Below are 19,971 nucleotides of genomic sequence, written 5' to 3' on the forward strand. Positions count from 1 at the left end.
GGGACCTTGGAGGTCATCTAGTCCAACCCCCTGCTCAGGCAGGAAACCCTACACCATTTCGGACAAATGGCTGTCCAGTCTCTTCTTAAAAACTTCCAGTGTTGGAGCATTCACCGCTTCTGGAGGCAGGTTGTTCCACTGGTTAATTGTTCTAACTGTCAGGAAGTTTCTCCTTAGTTCTAGGTTGCTTCTCTCCTTGGTTAGTTTCCACCCGTTGCTTCTTGTCCTGCCTTCAGGCACCTTGGAAAATAGCTTGACTCCCTCTTCTTTATGGCAGCCCCTGAGATATTGGAACACTGCTATCATGTCCCCCCTCATCCTTCTCTTCATTAAACTAGACATACCCAATTCCAGCAACCGTTCCTTATATGTTTTAGCCTCCAGTCCCCTAATCATCTTTGTTGCTCTTCTCTGTACTCTAATTTCTAGAGTCTCAGCATCTTTTTTACATCGTGGTGACCAAAACTGGATGCAGTATTCCAAGTGTGGCCTTACTAAGGCATTGTAAAGTGGTATTAACACTTCACGTGATCTTGATTCTTTCCCTCTGTTCATGCAGCCTAGCACTGTGTTTCGTTTCTTACCCAAGAAGCTTCTTCAGCTCCGCCATTCCCCACCGTCCAGTCAGAAGTGAAGAAGCTTCTTGAATGAGAAACAAAACGTCTTCAAAGAAGACAAGAAAGTCAAGTTGCTTTATGAAAAAAGCACCTTTGGGACATCTGAAAGGCAACTAATGAAACAATCTGGAAACATGATACCATGCAGAACACAATTTTAACCAAGGCACCTCTCCATATTTAATAAACAGTGGCTGATTTCTAAAAATATTGAAAAGATTTCAGAAAAAAATGAATTAATAAGTTATTTATTTCCTCACTTGCCATAGAGTAGCTCAATTTAGCATAGATGTAAATCAATCTATAGATTATGATTTTTTTATTTGTCTTCCAGTAACGTGAACTAATTTGTAAGTGTCTAGGGAGATTCTCAGCCATCCAGGTCATGGTTGTCCCAAAGGTGCTTTTTCAAAGACATTTCACTTCTCATCCAAGAAGCTTCTTCAGTTCTGACTGGATGGTGGGGGATGGAAGGATGGATATTCCTTACGGTCATCTAGTACTTAGCCCTCTTTCTGAAAGTCATTGAGGCCTCTTGGAGATTCATCTGTGCCTTCAGTGTCACCTGAATAGTTCAGATGGGTGTGGAACCTTCTTGGAACTGCTGACTGTTGTAAACAACCACTTCACAAACGCATTGCACAACATAGAACAAACCCATCAGGACAAGATTCAGCACTCCAGCTGCATTTGAAAGACAATGGTCACTGTTCTGAAGACAGCAAAGTCCATATTCTAGACCAGGGGTAGGCAACCTTGGCTCTTTTATGACTCGTGGACTTCAACTCCCAGAATTCCTGAGCCAGCATGGCTCAGCTTAGAAACTCCCTTTCCCCTCAGCATGGCTGGCTCAGGAATTCTGGGAGTTGAAGTCCACGAATCATAAAAGAGCCAAGGTTGCCTACCCCTGTTCTAGACAGAGAGGACCCACTGATTTGAAAGAGGGGTCTACATTAACAGCCCTCTCTCAACAAAAGGGGAAGGGATATATTACCCATCTGTTTACCACTCAGTCCTTTCAGCCGTTCCAAGAAGGTTCCACCCCCTTTTCCATTATTCAGATGACCCAGACGGCACAGATAAACCTCCAAGTGGCCTCAACAACTAACAGAAAGGGGGCTAACAACCAGACCAGACTACAAGGAAGATAAAGCCTTCCATCATCCACCCTTCAATCAGAACTGAAGAAGCTTCTTGAATGAGAAGTGAAAGGAAAAACAAATTCCAGTTGCCTTCTGAAAATGCACTTTTGGGACTAGTTGGTTAAGTTTAGCTGTGGCAATAAACAGCAATAAACATTTGCACTTAACCAATAGTCCACAGATGAATAGTGAATTACAACCTAAAAACATAATTTCAACACTTGAAAAAAAAATCAATAGGTCTTCTTTAGTGTGACTCACCTCTTTTCCCACCAGATTATTTTTAACAGCATAAAAAGTACAGAAAAATTCCCTACCAATTCCCTACCAAAATTCCCTCAGCTTCTCATTTCAAAGTGACATAAGGAGAAGCTACTAATTGACTAGAAACATTCCTGTCCATTTTTTTTTAATTATTTTCAAGTTTTAACCATGGTTTGCTACAGTTTACTAAGCTGGCACTTTTCTGTAATAAATCTAAATTACAGGTTTTTTCATACAAAACTGTACTCTAGATGTATTTATTTATTTAGCGTATGGCATGTCATCTAGATGGTCGATTTTATCCATGTGTATGTGTGAAGGGGGGAGAAGGGGGAGAGAGATGGCCTGCATTCAGTGAACAAAGGGATGACATCTGCTTTAGCTGCAGATACTTTTCTGAAATTTGCTGAGCTGCAGTAATAGTTAATGCACAATCCCTGGGAAGAGATGCTGCTGTTTTAAGGTATAATTTTCAGAGATACTGCTGATCCAAATACCAGCAAGTCCTAAGAAGAACTTGACCTAAGAAGGCCCTAAAGTATCCAGAATAATTTTTCTCCACCTAATGCCTCTAGAAAAGCTACAAAACCCAGATTATACCACAAATACCTCCTAGACCAACAGGCTTTTTGTTATCTTCTGTTATCAGAGGATTGTGGAATTTACAGCCCAACATGCCTAGAGACATCCAAGCTGGATAAGGCTTTTCCTAGAACAGGGGTAGGCCACCTTGGCTCTTTTATGACTCGTGGACTTCAACTCCCAGAGTTCCTGAGCCAGCATGGCTCAGCTTGGAAACCTCTCCCTTTCTCCTCAGCATGGCTGGCTCAGGAATTCTGGGAGTTGAAGTCCACGAGTCATAAAAGAGCCAAGGTGGCCTACCCCGTCCTAGAACATTGATATTCAGCATCTAAATTGGTTACCTCAGTCAGAGAACATGCTCTTAGATTGCGGTTCTGCTACCAAATGTTAGGTGCAGCCTTCAATTTAGGAGTAGTTTTAAAGGCAAGATAAAATCAGCTAGTCATCAGCATTTTGAGGTGAATGATGTTCAAATGCAAATTTAAGCTTGTGTGATAAACGTCTGAGTGCCTTTCGCCTACCGGACAAGGCCAAGCCCTGAGCTGTATTTGCAGAGCACGGAGGGGAAGAAGGGCTCACTGACAGGATCTGTTCTTAGCAGGAGTTAGGAGAACTTGAGAGGCTAATCCTGAAAGGCTCAGCCAATGTGGCTCCCGTTTTCTGCGTGGAGACTACGGTGACCTTCAACCTTCTCCTCAGTAAGAAAAGTAGACCTACTGGGCAGTCCTAATACAAATCTCATGGTTTTCCTTCACAAACTATTTTTTGTTGACAATTGTTGACAATTCTGAAAGCCACATATATCAACACTTCTTGTCGACCTAGAACAAAGGGTTGGTAGAAAGGGGGAACCGCTGACTTTTTATCTTCTCTTTTTTTATGTTGTTGGGAGAAATTACCGCCTAATTAAAGTTAACTTTACATCTAACAAAATACCAAGTCCTCAAGACATTGTAGTAGATGTGCCTGGTACATATCAAGCCTCTTCTAATCGGTAATTCTGAAGCAAAAGTCAAAGTGATAGTAAAGATTTGTAAAAGCTGCTAAAGAAAGAATATGCTTATTGAATCTAAGTACAGGTCGTCCTTGACTTACGACTGGTCATTTAGCAGCTACCTGAAGTTAAGACGGACTACAATAAGGTACTTATAACCTGTATAACACACCCCCCCCAGCGTCATACAATCACATTTCAGGAATTCAACAACCAGACCACATTTATGGCCAGTTGCAGCGCCCCACAAAAATCAGTACAATTTACATTTTTGCCCAGTGAAAATGGCGATTGAAAACAATGGGTTTGCTTAATGACGGTGGCATTCATTTTACGACCCCCATGTTAACAACCACTGTAAAAAAAGATCAGTCACAGTCATTTGAGCCCCTTAATAAAGGGCACAATTTATGACTGTCTCAATTCTGGCTATAAGTCAAGAACCACTGATGGAACCAAAGCTTCCCTCAGGAGTTCAGGGTCTCCACTGTCCTCTCCCCAATGAACTCAACAGCTGGACCTTGGAGAAGGCAGCATCCAATCCAAACACAGAGGAGAATGAACCCCATCCCTTTTGCCACAGCCAGATCACTCAGTTAGGATGGTCAGCAAGGGCAGAAGACCAATCAGAACGGTTCAGCCTAAGTGTGGAGTGGATGCATCTGGTTTTCAGGATATACTTGAGGAACTCCCAACAATCTGGCAGGCAGCTCTGCCCTGCATCTCACATGGTCTGAAACATCTCTGGTGAGAACACAGTTCCCAGTGGCTTCTCTGGACTCCTGAGGGGTTCCAGAACACATAGGCAACAGAAAAGGCAATGGAGCGATGAGAGTGGGAAGACAAAAAGTGAACACAACTAATCAGAGGAAGGTGCCTGCACTCAGGACAGAACTGCGGCAATAAAACTGAAAGGGAAGCAGACTGTGGATCCACAGCTAGATCCACAGCTATCACTGATCAGCAAATGGGGGTCAGAAACAGACTTTTGCAACAGGCTACATGGATAGTCCTTGACTTAGAGCCATTCGTTGTGCAACTGTTCAAAATTACAACAGCACTGAAAAAACTGACTTAAACTTAATCTCATACCTGCAGTAGTTGCAGCATCCCCAGTCATGTGATAAAAATTTGGGTGCTTGGCAACTGGCATGTCCTCAACTTACAGACCTAACTGTGGCAAGAATTTCCATGGCTAAGCAAGGCAGTTGTTGTTAAGTGAGTCACATCTGATTTTATTACATTATTTTGCCTTGGTTGTTAAGCAGTTAAGTTAATGTAGACATTAAGGGAATTTGGTTTGCTCTACTGACTTTGTTTGTCAGGAGCTATTTGGGAAAGTTACAAACTGTGATCGCATGAACCCCCAGAAACAGCGAAACTGTCATACATACATGACAGTTGCCAAGCGTCGCCATTTTGATCATATGACCACAGGGATGGTGCACTGGCGGAACAGCCAAAAGCCACTTTTTTCAGTGACACTGTAAATCTGCACTAAATGAATGGTTATGTAAGTTGAGGGTCATGTAATCCCAATTTGCGATCTTCCTAGCCAAATTCTACAAATTCTACAAGCAAAATCAATGGGGGAAGTCAGATTCACTTAATGACTGCATGATTCACTTAACTGTAGTGATTTGTTTAACAACCATGGCAAAACAAAATGTCACAAAATTGGATGTAGCCCTCCCACTAACTGCCCTGCTCAGCAATGGAAATTCTTGTCCCAATTATGGCTGTTAAGTGTAGGACTATTTGTACTTGGGACCATCTTTAAAAATTGCATGGGCAGATAAATATGTCAAATGTAAAAATTAGCTGAACAAATAATTATGGCATGGTATCCTAGGACATATCTTTTGTTTTTCTACAGTTCTGCCGTGAATGATTAAAGCAGGCAAGCCCAACCCATGGCCTATAGGCCACATGCAGCCCTGGGCAGCTAGTAATGTGGTCCCACAAGATAATAAAAATATTTAAAAAAACAAAGAAGGTTGGTATTTATATACATTAACTGTCTTATATATTTTACATGCAGCCCAAGACAATTCCGTTTCATTCAATGCGGCCCAAAAGATTGGACAACGGTGGATTAAAGTAACGCAGCCCTCTGGGAAAATAGGAACACTATATGTCAGAGATCAAAATTAGCAAAACAATAGAAGGCTGAGGGAACTTGCCTGATTTTTATTACTGTAGTCACATTCTCTGACCACCACAAGTCCTCCTTTTTGACTGGGGTGGCTTTGCGCCACCAGACATTTATTAGTTTGAAGGTGATGCAACTGCAAGGAAAAGAAACACAAACATACTGAGAAGAGAACATACAATGTGAACAGAGTTCAAATTCTCAAACACCCTTCCTTAGATTCCTTTTATATTCTCTAAGAACAAAAGGGTGAGGAACTAACTACAAGGAAGGAGTAGGGATTTTTCAAAAATAAATTATCATCCAACATTTTCAGCTTTATTTCACTGTGATATATCACTGTGAAGTATGTGTATCGTTCTATCATTTATATTTGCCGCCGTCCTGCTGTGCCAAGAGTCAACTTGGTAAAAATTATACAAGATATGCAGGGATATATCTCCTTAAAAGCTATCCGACCACCTTATGTGGCTACAACTGCGTAACTTACACCATGAGAAACATTACTTCTAGAAGTGGAGACCGTGTAATTTGCGAGAAATATTACTACTGGGTGGCTTTAAAACTAACTCGCACAATGACATTTTAAAAAAAAATCAGTACTAGAAGCCAATTTCTATAGAAGGACTTTATAGTGAAAGTATAGTGGCCATAGTGCAGCACAGATAGGATTAAATTTAACACAACAACATAACAAATCATCAGTAGTATTAAGAAGGGAGATGGGATGAAATGGTTAATTATACGCAAGCTACACAATCCCAAAGGATTGTTTGGATGCAGGGATGGATAATCAGCAGCACACAGACATCTGTTGACAAAAAAAAGTACAAACATATATGGGGACTTGATATAAACATCCATTTTTTATAGGGTTAAGTACCCAAAACTGATTCTGATACAGTACAACTTGTTTACGAAAAAGTAAAACTAAAACTCCATTTTTATTATTTATCCAACTCTTGCATTCAGCATTTTCTTCCATCATTTCAAATATTGAAGTTAATCAACAGGTGGATTCCTTTTCTGAGGAACAACCTTACCTGATCTGAATCAACTTGTACCAGAGGTCCCCAACCTTTTGGGCACCAGGGACCGATACTATGGAGAAAGGTTTTTCCACGAACCGGGGAGTGCGTGGTTTTGTGTGTTGCCTGCATCCCACGGATGGGGCATTGCTTGTTTGTGCGGACCGGTTCCTGGCATGCCGCAGCCCGATACCGGTCCACGGACCGGGGGTTGGGGACCCCTGATATACTACAGGTAGTCCTCAGCTTACAACCATTTCTTTAGTGACCATTCAAAATTATGGCACTGAAAAAAGTGACTGAGAATCATTATAGCAACCCCGGCCACATGACTGGCATGTATTTATGACAGTTGCAGTGTCCCAGGGTCATGTGATCCATCTTTTGTGACCTGACAAGCAAAGTCAAATGGGAAGCCAGGCTCATTTAGCAACCGTGTTACGAACTCAACTGCATTTATTCACTTAATTGTGGCAAGAAGGATCGTAAAATAGGGCAAAACTCACTTAACAACAGAAATTTAGGGCTCAATTGTGGTCAAGGACTACCTGTATATGCTTAGAGATTTCTTCCTCAACAGCATGTCTGCTTTTCCACTTCAGTGTAGCAAGAACACAAAATGATTTAATGATGTCTTCTTAGCCTAAAACCATTTTAAAGACTTTGCTATGAGGCCAAAAAATTTCTTGCGCAATCTATGAAAACAGGAACTATTATACATCAAAATTTGATTTTTATGCTAAACATGAATTAGCCATCCAATTTAATTGATGAAGAGTAGATTCAAAACTAAAAAAAACACTGCTTTCAAAGTTCCTTGCTTTTCCAAAAACATAAGAAACTCAATTAGAGATAATCATGAGCAGTCAGAGGGAATTTGATTTCCTCCCCTTTTTTCCCTTTGTCCAGAAAAAAGGCCACTTTGATTCAAATTCAACCTAAATAGGGAAACAGAAAAAAACCCTTTGTGTTCCAACTCATCCATCAGCGAGAGGACTAAGGGATTCAACGCTCCATGCAGGATAAGAAGAGAGCCTTGTTAGCCAATGGTAGCCAAAAACTAAAGTCTGGTAGCGCTAACAAATTTTATTTATAATCAAGTGCTTGGTGGTTAAAATGTTTTTCCTATAATTCTGTCCTTCATTCAGATGTCAAACTTGTGTGCAGAATTCTCATTTACAGGTACAGTTACAATTACTCTGTGGAGATTGAGAACTGCAGAATTCACATGCACAAAAGATTTTCAGGCTATCTGAAAAGGTCTTAACCAACACTGTGGAGTCTGTAACATGTTAGTTACTAACTGATGGGGTACCTCTCACACATACAACCTGCTACCTCCCCAACCACTATTGCTTCATCCCAATATAAATCCTATTTCAGCTTAACCTTTTTATGCCTCTGATGAACAGAACCACGGTTCAAAAGAGCTTATGTCTTACAATAACACTTGCTAGTCTGAAAAAGGGCTACTCTTTTCTGTTTGCATAATTTTTGTTTGCTTGATTTCTATTAGCTGGTATTTAGAAAACACCTTTAGATTCTTTTACCTGAAAGACTTGGCACTTTAATAATATAGAATTCCCTATAACAGGGGTAGGCAACCTTGGCTCTTATGGACTTCAACTCCCAGAATTCCTGAGCCAGCATGGCTCAGCTTGAAAACCTCTCCCTTTCCCCTCAGCATGGCTGGCTCAGTCATAAAAGAGCCAAGGTTGCCTATCCCAGCCCTAAAAGATGACAGCCGTTAGCTTGACTGAATTAAAATGGATACTTAATAAGCTTAGGGAGGGCAGGCATAGGACTGCTGGGATAGCTGCATAAATACAACTATTGTATTTTGAAACTCTGCTTCTAAATATGAATGGATAGTAGACAAGAAAACAGGAAGGGCTGTAATTTTCAGAAATCCACCAATGGGCATTTTAAAAATAAGATGGAGGCTCCTGGACTTCATAATGTACTCTGCCTAGAATTTAGATTAAAAAGTCATCTCTTTTTAGAGCCCAGATGCTGCTAGAAATAAACCACTTTGATTTCTGTTGATTTCTACATAGCTCCTTTATATATATATAGGAGTAGCAGCTATCAGATTCAGAATAAAAGCTGAATGTGTACTTTTACACTGGAAAGTAGGGCAGTGGGCTGGTTACATCATCGACAGATTGATCCAAAAGGAAGAAAATGTTAGGCAAGCTCTTTGCCTCCTGAGACTGTATAGCCGTTGTTGATATGCCAGCTACGATGAAAGGAAATCACAGGGCACATGTGCTGTGAAAACCAGATTTTTTTTTAAAAAAAGATCACCATTGATTATTCAGTTACGATGTAGAGGGAGGGGTCTTCAAACGTGGCCCTTTTATGACTTGTGGGCTTCAACTCCCAGAATTCCTCAACCAACGTGCTTGGCTGAGGAATTCTGGGAGTTGAAGTCTACAAGCAGAGGTCTTCAAACTTGGCCCTTTTATGACTTGTGGACTTCAACTCCCAGAATTCCTCAGCCAGGAATTCTGGGAGTTGAAGTCCACAAGTCATAAAAGGGCCAAGTTTGAAGACCCCTGGTGTAAGGAAAAAGAGGAGGAAGAAGGAGTATTGTGAATATTTCCCCCCTTGAGTCATTTATAAAGGTGGGATAAAAATCAAATGAATAGATAAATGTCTTCTGTTATCAGTGTTTAATGGAGATTATTTTTAAAGGATTTTGTTACAACTTCTGTTAAACATGTGTCACATGACTGTGTTTAATCAATGAATCAAAAGTGTACATACTGTGTGTGTGTGTGTGTGTGTGTGTGTGTGTGTGTGTGTGTATTGTATAAGCAGAAGTTATAAGGAAGACCATAAGGAAGTCTTCATTATCTCCTTGGAAGAAAGTTGAGATCTAAATCAAATAAACACAAAAGAAAGTAAGTTATTAAAATAGATACATGGGCCTAATTTTAATGGAATAAGGTCAGAAAATTCTCTATGTCAGCAATATCATTGGGCTGATGTTACAGGTAGTCATCCACTTACGATTGGTCGCTTAGCAACCATTCAAAGTTATGACAGACCTACTAGGAGCTATTTACAATCTGGATTCAAAGCGTGCCTGGCTGAGGAATTCTGGGAGTTGAAGTCCACAAGTCACAAAAGGGCCAAGTTTGAAGACCCCTGATGTAGGGCTTCTCCCTTACCGTTTTTAGTACAAGCTATAGAAGACATTCAGAAAGATTAAATACTGTTTGCCCAAACAGAAACTAAATTACACAACAGACATCTTTATTCCAATTACTGTGGTGTATTACTTATTTCAGAGCTAAATTGCTGCACTGTACTAATATACTTCCTTTCCCTTCAAATATCACTTTAAAATGTCCACATTCCACATTTTTAAAAGCTTGGATTTAAGCAAATCTGAAGAACAGCATCTTACCCTTCCTTGTTGCAGTATTTTTGGTCTTTTCTGTCCTTTATTGAAAAAGATTGGAGGCTGTACCTTGGCATTGGGCCCAGAGATCTGCATCTCTGGATACACATTGTCTAAATACCATTTAAATGATTTGCAGTTTAATTTTTTTCTTAATTCCACACGGTCAGTAATATTTCCATAGTTCCTTGTTCGTAGCTCTGGACGTAAGGCAAAATATTGTTCCTGTTTGAAAAGGATTAAAAATTGCAAAGAGAGGAATTATTATTCCTGTTATGTGAAACTAAAGTCTAAGGACAGGTAGTCCTCGCTGAATGATGGTAATTGGGGACCGATAACTCTGTTGCTCAGCAAGTAGTTGTAAAGTTTGATGTCATGTGACCATGGCAACTTACGTCACAGTTCGGATTGTGGCTCTTAAGCGAATCCTGCATGGTCTCTGGTGTTACGTGCTTGCCCTTTGCAACCTCTTGTGGCTTTTCACTGACTTTATTTGTCAGAAGCCAGCAGTGAAGGTCAGAGGCTTATTGTGTGTGACTGCGGGACGCTGCAAATACTGCAAATACTTAGGGGACTGGAGGCTAAAGCATATAAGGAAAGGTTGATGGAATTGGGTATGTCTAGTTTAATGAAGAGAAGGACGAGGGGGGACATGATAGCAGTCTTCCAATATCTCAGGGGCTGCCATAAAGAAGAGGGAGTCAAGCTATTCTCCAAAGCGCCTGAAGGCAGGACAAGAAGCAACGGGTGGAAACTAATCAAGGAGAGAAGCAATCTAGAACTAAGGAGAAACTTCCTGACAGTTAGAACAATTAACAGTGGAACAACCTGCCTCCAGAAGCGGTGAATGCTCCAACACTGGAAGCCTTTAAGAAGAGACTGAACAGCCATTTGTCCGAAATGGTATAGGGTTTCCTGCCTGAGCAGGAGATTGGACTAGATTACCTCCAAGGTCCCTTCCAACTTTATTATTATTATTATTACTATAACGGCAAACCGATGGCCAAGCACCTGAGTCGTGATTCCATGATTGTGGGAAGGCTACAGGGGCCACAAATAAGAGGATCAGTTTTAAGTCTCCTCATTCAGCCCTGTTGTAATTTCAAACAGTTGCTGAATGAGTGATCATTAAATAAGGACTACCGGTTAACAATAGCATTAGTGGGGGGGGGAGGGGGATGTGGACGACCGACTTCTCTGAGCTATACATTCAAATTCTTCCCCAGCTAAAAATTACAAAATTAAGCTTTATTTTGTGTTTCCAACATTTATGCCTCTGTCCCCTTCCCATGTGACACGTGTCTAAATTTCCAGACACAGTCTAATAATCAAAAGCACAAATACCCTGGAAATGGAAGATACAACACTGCTTATTTCCTCCAACAGCATAACATCAGGAAGGTGGGGATTATTCCTGGGTCCTTCTTTTGCCACCTTCACAGGCACACTGAGGTATATTCCCCCCTTCATCACCCAGTAATATATAGTTGTGGCAGCCTTGCCTTGTATTCATCCATCCACACATGTGCGAGGCGTAGAGAATTGTGTGCCATTGTGTCCTGCCCGCCTGGAGACCCATAAGGGCGCCTTTTGCGAAAGATGTGCCCAACTCTGGAGCAAGGGATGATGAAAAGTTTGCCTCCACACATCCAAATCTGTTCAGAAATAAAAGGACTTAGTAAAATATTTTTATTGAAGACAGGTGATATTAGACACAAGACCCAGTTTCCAAAAAGGTCTGCTTATTTGCATAACTGTACACCTGGATCTTATTAATAGCTGAATGATCTCATTCAGGATGGCAACTGTCTTAAAAGCTTAATGTTCAACCCCATACTCCTCCTCCAATAACACAGAATGAAAGCAAGGAGTTTTTGAGCACCAGACAATCCCCGTGATCATGTGCTCAAAATTCGGACGCTTGGCAACTGGTTCATATTTATAATCATTGCTGTGTCCTGGGGTTATGTGATCATGACTTTTTGTAACCTTCTGACAAACGAAGTCAATGGGAAAGCCAGATTCACTTACCAACCGGGTTACTAACTTATCAAATGCAGTGATTCACTTGAGGCAAAAAAAGGTTGTAAAATGGGGCAAAAGTTGCTTAACAAACGTCTCACTTAACAACAGAAATCTTGGGCTGAATTGTGGTCAAAAGTCAAGGACTACTTGTATTGTTAAAGCCCTCTATGGCATGGGTCCAAGATGTCTGAAGAGTCGTCTTTCCCCAATAGGGTTAGTCTGCCCCACTCGTGCTGGCAGAAGGGCCCTACTGTGGACCCCATCAGCCAAGGAACATCTTAACACAGGGGGCAAGATCTGCCCCCCTCCCTCTCTTTTAGCCTTCAGGAAAAGCCTTAAAACCTGGTTATGCCAGCTGACATGGCGCCTTGCAAGACAAGCTGTTGGCTGGCACCACCGCCACCCTACGTCGTTCCCATGGTTTTCAGCTTCTTTTAAACTTTTGTAATTTTAATCTCTTTTTATATTTATAATTGTTTTTATATCTGTATGTTTTATTACATTGTAAACAGTTCAGAGATACCTCAAACCATCAGCTGGGTGGCATATAAATTTAATAAATACATAAATCCCACAATAAATTACCAAGAGGACAGGTGGATCTCTTTTTAGAGTAGCACGCTCTCCCAACATTTGCTTATTTCCCACAAATTGATTTTATTTAAGAATAGGCTTTATATAACAATTTTACAAATTATTTCTCAGCTTAATTTCACTGGGTAACATAATCCACAATATGTCTGGGAACACTGCAAGCAATCAAAGTTTTCTGAATTCATCATCCAATTGTTTTCACTCCACAAATATGTCAAATATCTAAATTTAAGCCATCTTTTTTGTTACAAAAACTCCCCAAACTATATGTCTCCTAGTTCTTTATAACCGTTATATATAACTGTTTTAAATATAAGATATATTTATATCTTATCTTATATGCAGTATATATAAAACAGATGGTAGCTAGCTAGATAACTATATAGCAAGATAGCAAGAGAGGGGGGGGGTTATCTCTTACAACAGTTCTTCCTGCTTTGAGCTAAATAATTTCAATTACTCTCACAATAATTTCATGCGTGCTAGATAAATTTTTTGCTATGTTGCAATGGATGCTTTATCTAAAGTAATCTCAGAGAAATTACTACTCTAGAATTACTCTTTACCTTTTTGGAGGGCATTTTTTTGGGAAGAGCTAATTTCATCTTGTCAGAATCCTTTCTATTTAAAACAAGCAAAATTCACATTGCTGTTGTCTTCAAAGCTGCAGAAAGTGACCACCCAACAATAATGTGCAAACACCTCCTGATTCTGAAGTGGCCTGAATCAATCTTCCAAGAACGAAAAAGAATGCCCACTAGCAAAACAAACATACCCGAAATGATATTTCCAGATTTTCCCCTCCCCAGATGTCCATGCCACTGTCATACTGTCCAAGCGCATTGAAATATTCTCTGTCCATCGCGAATAAGCCTCCTGCCATCGTGGGAGACCTAAGATGAAAACGAAATCTTTACCAAAGGCAAGCCCTGGCAGAAGTGGAAGTAAGAAAGGGGAAACACAGATCTACTAGAATTGGAAGGGAAGATATTTAAATCTAACCAAGTAGGAAAAGCAGCATTTTCCCATACTTTGCCCGCACTCCCAATTGGACCTGGACATTTAATGGCCCCTGGACATCCAGCCCTTTGGGCCTGTCCAGCCCATTTGAGATCAATAGGGAATTAAAAATGAAATGTAAATAAGCATGCTGCAGGGGACAGGAGAAGAAACCAAGTCGGGTCTGGCTCTGCGCAGCCACTGTGTGTGCTCCTTCAGATGGCCAACGGTCGTGGGAGGGCATGGAAAGACCCTTTCTGCCTCTGCACAGCACTTGCCCTTTGCCTGGAGCAGCCTGAGGAGGTAGCAGTGGTCATTTTATGAAGGGGTCAGGGCTCGGCCATCCAGTGCGACCTTAGTCAAGCACAGCTTTGCAGGTGAATGGACGGAGCGCAGCCAGGAGCCATTGATTTGGCCCTCTAAGACAGTCCTGGTTTCTCATATGGGAAAATCCCCCCCCCTTTCTAAATGCTACTTCTAGGATGGCAACAGAGAGCAAGGTCTTGTTGCCATATAAACCTAACAGACAAAATGAAAAGAGCAGTTGATTGTAATCAAATCAAGAGAGAACAAATTTTATAGCAACTATTATTTACTGAACAAGACTGTTCTTTAACACTTTAAGGGATTATTCCAGAGCTCTGGCTTCAACTCTTTAGTTAAACTGAAACAGTTTCCCTAGGAATGTACTATAAGTGAATATTAATAATGAATGTGTATTTATGAATAAATATTGAATGTACTGGCTTTGTCTTCCCTCCAGCCTCCATTTTAAAATTCCATGTAAGATTAAATGTCTCCAGTTTGGCATGACACGGTTACTATATTTTTAATGTAACCCCTTTGGTTGAAGGAAGCCCTAAAACCCCTTTTCAGGTTTTAAGTGAAGCCGTTCACCCCTTTAGAGGGTGGTGTTTGAAACTGGGATGTCTCACTTGATGGGAGCAGTGGCTTGTTCGGGTCCTTCCATCTCCGACAAAGGAACAAGATCCCACTTAAAGTGAAGGCCCCAGTTGAACCCTCCGCGGACAACGGGAGAAGAGCTGTACGTCAGGGTGTCTGCGCTGATGATATCAATCACGGGACAAACAACTGTCCTGCGGGATTCCTGGATGGGTGTCAGCAAGGGCTGCAACCACATCTCATTCACTTCACAATGGCTGTCCAGAAACACAAGCACTTTTCCTGAGAAAGTGAAAGCAGAAGAGACATAGGAGATACAGAATAACAAAGTTGGAAGGGACCTTGGAGGTCTTCTAATCCAATCTCACCCCCCAAGCAGGAGACCCTATACCAGGGGTAGGCAACATTGGCTGTTTTATGACTGGTGGACTTCAACTCCCAGAATTCCTGAGCCAGCATGGCTCAGCTTGGAAACCTCTCCCTTTCCCCTCAGCATGGCTGGCTCAGGAATTCTGGGAGTTGAAGTCCACGAGTCATAAAAGAGCCAAGGTTGCCTACCCCTGCCCTATACCATTCCAGACAAGTGGTTGTCCAGTCTCTTCTTTAAAAATTCCAGTGTTGAAGCACCCACAACTTCTGGAGGCAAGTCGTTCTGCTGGTTAATTGTTCTGATAGGGACTTCCTCCTTAGTTCTAGGTTAGTTCTCTCCTTGATGAGCTTCCATCCTTGCTTCTTGTTTGACAAGAGACAAGAAGACAAGAGACTAACCCGAAACTCACCCGAGAACACCATTATCTCAAGAATCTTCATTTACATTATGACATTTATAACCTGCACCTTTCAGCGTTAAGAGAAATTGAGAATTAACACGGAGAGTAATTGATAGGAAAAGAAACAGCGGGAGAGAAAAAAACCCTCAAAATTAATGGGAAGTTTAACTGGAAGGCACAGAGTGAAGTTGTTTTGTTTTTCAAGTTAGGTAGAAAAGCATACCCAAGAGATATTGTGGGCACGGTTCCAGAATACTGCAATAAAGCGAATTTGGGGTTTCCCAGTGCATATAAAAGTTATATTTATATTATACTATAGTCTATTGTGTGCAATATCATTATGTCTAAAATAAGGTAACATAGCTTAATTAAAAAAATACTTTATTGCTAAAAACTAAATCTGAGCTTCAGTAGTTATAATCTTTTTGCTGGTGGAGGGTCTTATAAAAAATGCATTATCAGGGAGTCCAATACAAGAAAGTGCAATAAAACAAGGTATGCCTGTGTTTCTATATATTTTACTTTTTGTGGGAATTATTAGGTCCAAACTGAACTAACATCATTGCTGTGATTTCGACATATTTAAATGACGGCCACAGTGCCCCAGGGTCATGGGATCCCCTTTTGTGACCTTCTGACAAGCCAAGTCAATGGGGACACCAGATTCACTTAAGAACAATGCTGCTGACGTAACAACTGCAGTGATTCACTTAACAACTGTGGCAAGAAAGGTCATAATATGGGGCAAAAATCTTTTATGTGTTTCAATTAGCCACAGACATTTTGGGCTCAGTTGTGGTTGTAAATCAAGGGCTACCTGTACGATATTTCTACAGGTTTATGTAAACAAGCATCAGTCAATTTACTGCACTGATAAACCTCACTATTCCCAGTAATTCAATTTAGGAAGGGCTGAAATACACACCACAAGGATATAACATGACTACTTAAAGCCACAAGGTTGGTGCATTGTCTGCATTAGTGCTGGATGTTACCTGTAGCATGAGAAGCTCCAACCATTCTCCCTCGAATTAGCCCTTCGCGATTTTCATTTCTTACTAGTTTCACCTTATTTGGAAGATCTTTTGTTAAATATATGTCCAAGTCTTCTTTTAAATCAGCTACAATAGGAGAAGGAAAGATTTAAAAAATGTTTTACAGTCATTCTAAACCTTTCCAGCTACTTCTCACATTTCTTCTATTTTAAAAGGCTGGCAAAACAAACTTGAAACGAAACCCAACAGCTGTGGCAATTGTTAAGTGTTCTTCCTTGTGGAAGGAAATGGGATAGCCAACTAATCCTAGTGACACGTCTCTTCTCTAATAAAGACTGGAATTTAGAAAGGTATGTCGGTATCCAGGGCATAATTAGAAATGCAAGGGAACAGAGAATCAATCAGACTACCATTTAATGGACAGAATTCCATTTCTGGAAGCAGCTTGTGTCACCCATGCTGTGTGTTTCCTTAAGGCCTTCTCTGCAAAAGAATTTCCTAGTATAGGGTGGCGTGCAAAACATTTGAGACATTTTGCACTTGAAAAGCTGTGTCGAGTTTGAAATGCTCTGTTCATAATGGAGCAGCTGCCCTGAACGTTCCACAAGTGTTTTGAACTTAAAATGCTTCTGTTGTGTGTTCAATACACCTGTTTCAAAGAGATCTACTGGGCTCAAAATACTTCCATAATAGCTGGAACCCTGTCAAAATATTTCCAATAATGCTGGAACAACCTGTTTCAAATACCAAATCACTGCTCAAAATTTGAAATACTTAATAGTATTGTTCTCATGGTACTTATTCCAGAGAGCTGAGATTCAGGCAATAAAGCCTACAGCAGAATCATATTTTAATCCAATTGGTCCTAAAGCTGAATTGGCAATCTTCTTGTGCATAGAGGTCATGCCATATATACCAAGAATGGTGAAGCCATCATCAAAATGACTATTTAAGGAGGTAGATAGCCCTCTGTTTTGTGGGTTGGGAAAATATATTTCTTTTTGGGAGCACACTCAGATGATGTGGGCCACAGACCAAAAATCCCTACTCCAGAGCGACACAAAAATCTAAGAATCTCTTACCTAATTCACTTCTATCGTCCACTAAAATAATTTCATGGAGAAGATGTGATGGTGTTCGATCCAGAACACTGTGAACGGTTCGAAGCAAGGCAGAGAAAGCTTCATTATAGAAGCAAATTATAATACTAGCAGAGGGCAGGTCATGAGGATATATTTTTTCTTTACACCTGGAGAAGGAAAAAGGCCTATATTATCGTATTATTTTCACTTCACTTTCCCTATCCGCCATAAAGTCATTTGGCTCTTGGAACAAAATGTTTAATTTTTGATGAATCTAGGACAGCTTACTTTCTGTCCCTCGTATCTGGCACGTCTCTGTGATATCCCAATCGGTTGCTGATGAGCACATTGAAAGCATGCTTCTGATAGCCCAAATCTCTCACTTCCTGATCCTGTTCATTGAAAATCATACCTGAAACAGAGGAGCCACTGATTCTGTTAATATACTGCCAATAATCATTTTCTAAAATATCCCCTTAATCTCAAAAATCCCACTAAGGATGTTTCCCAAAACAAGCTACTCTTCCTACAATGGTTTTGGTAATCTGTCTTGAAACTCAAGAAAATCGGCAGGTAAAATATATAAACACACAGAGGTCATCATAAATTCCTAGCATGATCAATCAATCATGCTATAATATCTGTAACAACATTATGATATTGTAGCTCTATTTTTCACTCTTTGCATTAAAAGCCGTAATGTGTCTGTCTCTAATTGGGTCTGGCTAAATACAAAGTGTGAACCCTACCACTGAGGCTTATATATCATTGGACTGATTGATTGATTGATTGATTGATTGCCCACCTTACTTTTACAAATGACTCGTGGCTGCAAACATATCCAACACACTTTCCTCCTCCTATTGTCCTCACAACAACAACCCTATGAGGTGAGTTAAGTGAGAAAGAGGGACTGGCCCAAGGTCACCCAACTGGCTTTCATGGCTATGGCAAAACCTGAACTCACCGTCTCTTGCTTTATAGCCTGGTGCCTTAATTACTAGATCAAACTGGCTCTCGTGCCAGTGTGTTAAAATGGCTGCTAATTCACCAAATTAGCTTTAAACCAAATTCTTCCTCTTGCAATATCTGAATCCATAGGGACCATTTAGGCCAGGCATGTCAAACACAAGGCCCGGGGGCTGGATGCGGCCCGCAAAGTGGTTTCATGTGGCCCACAAAGCCATCCTGGAAACAGTGAGGGAACGGCCCCCGCTGCCTTGGCCCTGGCCCAGGCCAGCCAGTAGCCAATGTACAATTTTGTGGTGGCCATCTATGCTGAAAGGCATTCAGTCTTAGCTCTATAAGCACTCCCCCCCACATGGCCTGAGAGGAACAGTGAGGCTCCTCCAGTGGACCATGCCTTGGCACTTGCCCCGGTCCCACCCCCTTCTGCCAGAGACCCTCAGATCTGTCCCATTCTTGCCCAGGCCCCCACAGACACCCTTAACGCGAACAATGTAGAGCTGGCCATACCGACCCAGTAGGCCACACCCACCCAGTAGGCCGCACCCACCCTGGCCACACCCACCCGGCTCCTGAGGGCAACCGCAATGCTGATGCGGCCCTCAATGAAATTGAGTTTGACACCCCTGATTTAGGCAGTCAACATCTCTCCAATGGCCTCTGACCTGCTCTGTCAGGCTTTCAGACTATTCAAAAATCCACTGCCCGGCCTTCCCCCATATGGAAATAACAGGTAGTTATTTAGCGTTCTATCCCTCCAACGTACCCATTTCAGGGGAAAACTCTGTATCGCTCTTGAGGAGATCCTGAGCAGCATTTCCCAACGGATTCCTGATCTTGCCATATCTGGGCTTAGATTCCTGTATTTGTCCTGGTCCATTCACAAGCTGGGGATGGAATCTTCTGGAGAGGGGCTTCTGGGGTTCAAGCCCCTTGATGGGCACATTTTTAAAAGACTGGGTCTCTTCGCTGAAATTAAAATAAACAAACAGCAGAACTGTCCAGGTTACGGACGTAAAGAGACAGCCATAGCAAAAATAGCGAAGTGTGACACTTCCCATTGTAATCCTAGCATTGTGGTTGGCACATTTTCAATCCCCTAGAAGAAAATCGAAAGGAACAAAAAGTAAATACAGAGATTCTTTACTATTGTATATTAACAGTTGGCCTTTCTGAGACAATTCCAGATTAATTTTACATTATAATTACCTCAAAGAGAGGTTGCATTTTCTTTTTATATAAATGTAACCAAAAAAAACCCCAGCAGCAAACATTGTAAATTATATAATATCTTTAAAATCCATAACACTAATATGGCATTAAGGGAGGCATTTAATATGATTTAGAGTTAAGTAGAATTCTATAAAGATTACATTTTCAATTTATCAAGTATGTAAATATCTCCATTTGGTCTCATAGACTCATGTTTCCCTGCAAAATGCAGGATGT

General features: G+C 41.0%; 1 protein-coding gene across 1 annotated transcript in view; it reads right to left on the reverse strand.

Annotated features, from left to right (window-relative positions):
* GALNT11 (polypeptide N-acetylgalactosaminyltransferase 11) overlaps positions 1-19,614 on the reverse strand; it is a 22,821-nt gene extending 3,207 nt beyond the window's left edge. The window contains exons 1-9 of the mRNA XM_015832553.1: positions 19,289-19,614; positions 17,845-17,968; positions 17,557-17,723; positions 16,475-16,600; positions 14,742-14,991; positions 13,583-13,700; positions 11,691-11,843; positions 10,195-10,413; positions 5,783-5,887 (exon numbers count right to left, since the gene is read on the reverse strand). Coding sequence (XP_015688039.1) covers positions 5,783-5,887; positions 10,195-10,413; positions 11,691-11,843; positions 13,583-13,700; positions 14,742-14,991; positions 16,475-16,600; positions 17,557-17,723; positions 17,845-17,968; positions 19,289-19,583 — 1,557 coding nt within the window. The 5' untranslated portion in view covers positions 19,584-19,614. The remainder of the gene's footprint in view (positions 1-5,782; positions 5,888-10,194; positions 10,414-11,690; positions 11,844-13,582; positions 13,701-14,741; positions 14,992-16,474; positions 16,601-17,556; positions 17,724-17,844; positions 17,969-19,288) is intronic.
* Between the last annotated feature and the right edge of the window lie 357 nt (positions 19,615-19,971).

This window comes from Protobothrops mucrosquamatus, unplaced genomic scaffold, assembly GCF_001527695.2.
Source record: "Protobothrops mucrosquamatus isolate PMUCROS unplaced genomic scaffold, P.Mucros_1.0 scaffold5, whole genome shotgun sequence".
Classification (NCBI taxonomy): Eukaryota; Metazoa; Chordata; class Lepidosauria; order Squamata; family Viperidae; genus Protobothrops; species Protobothrops mucrosquamatus.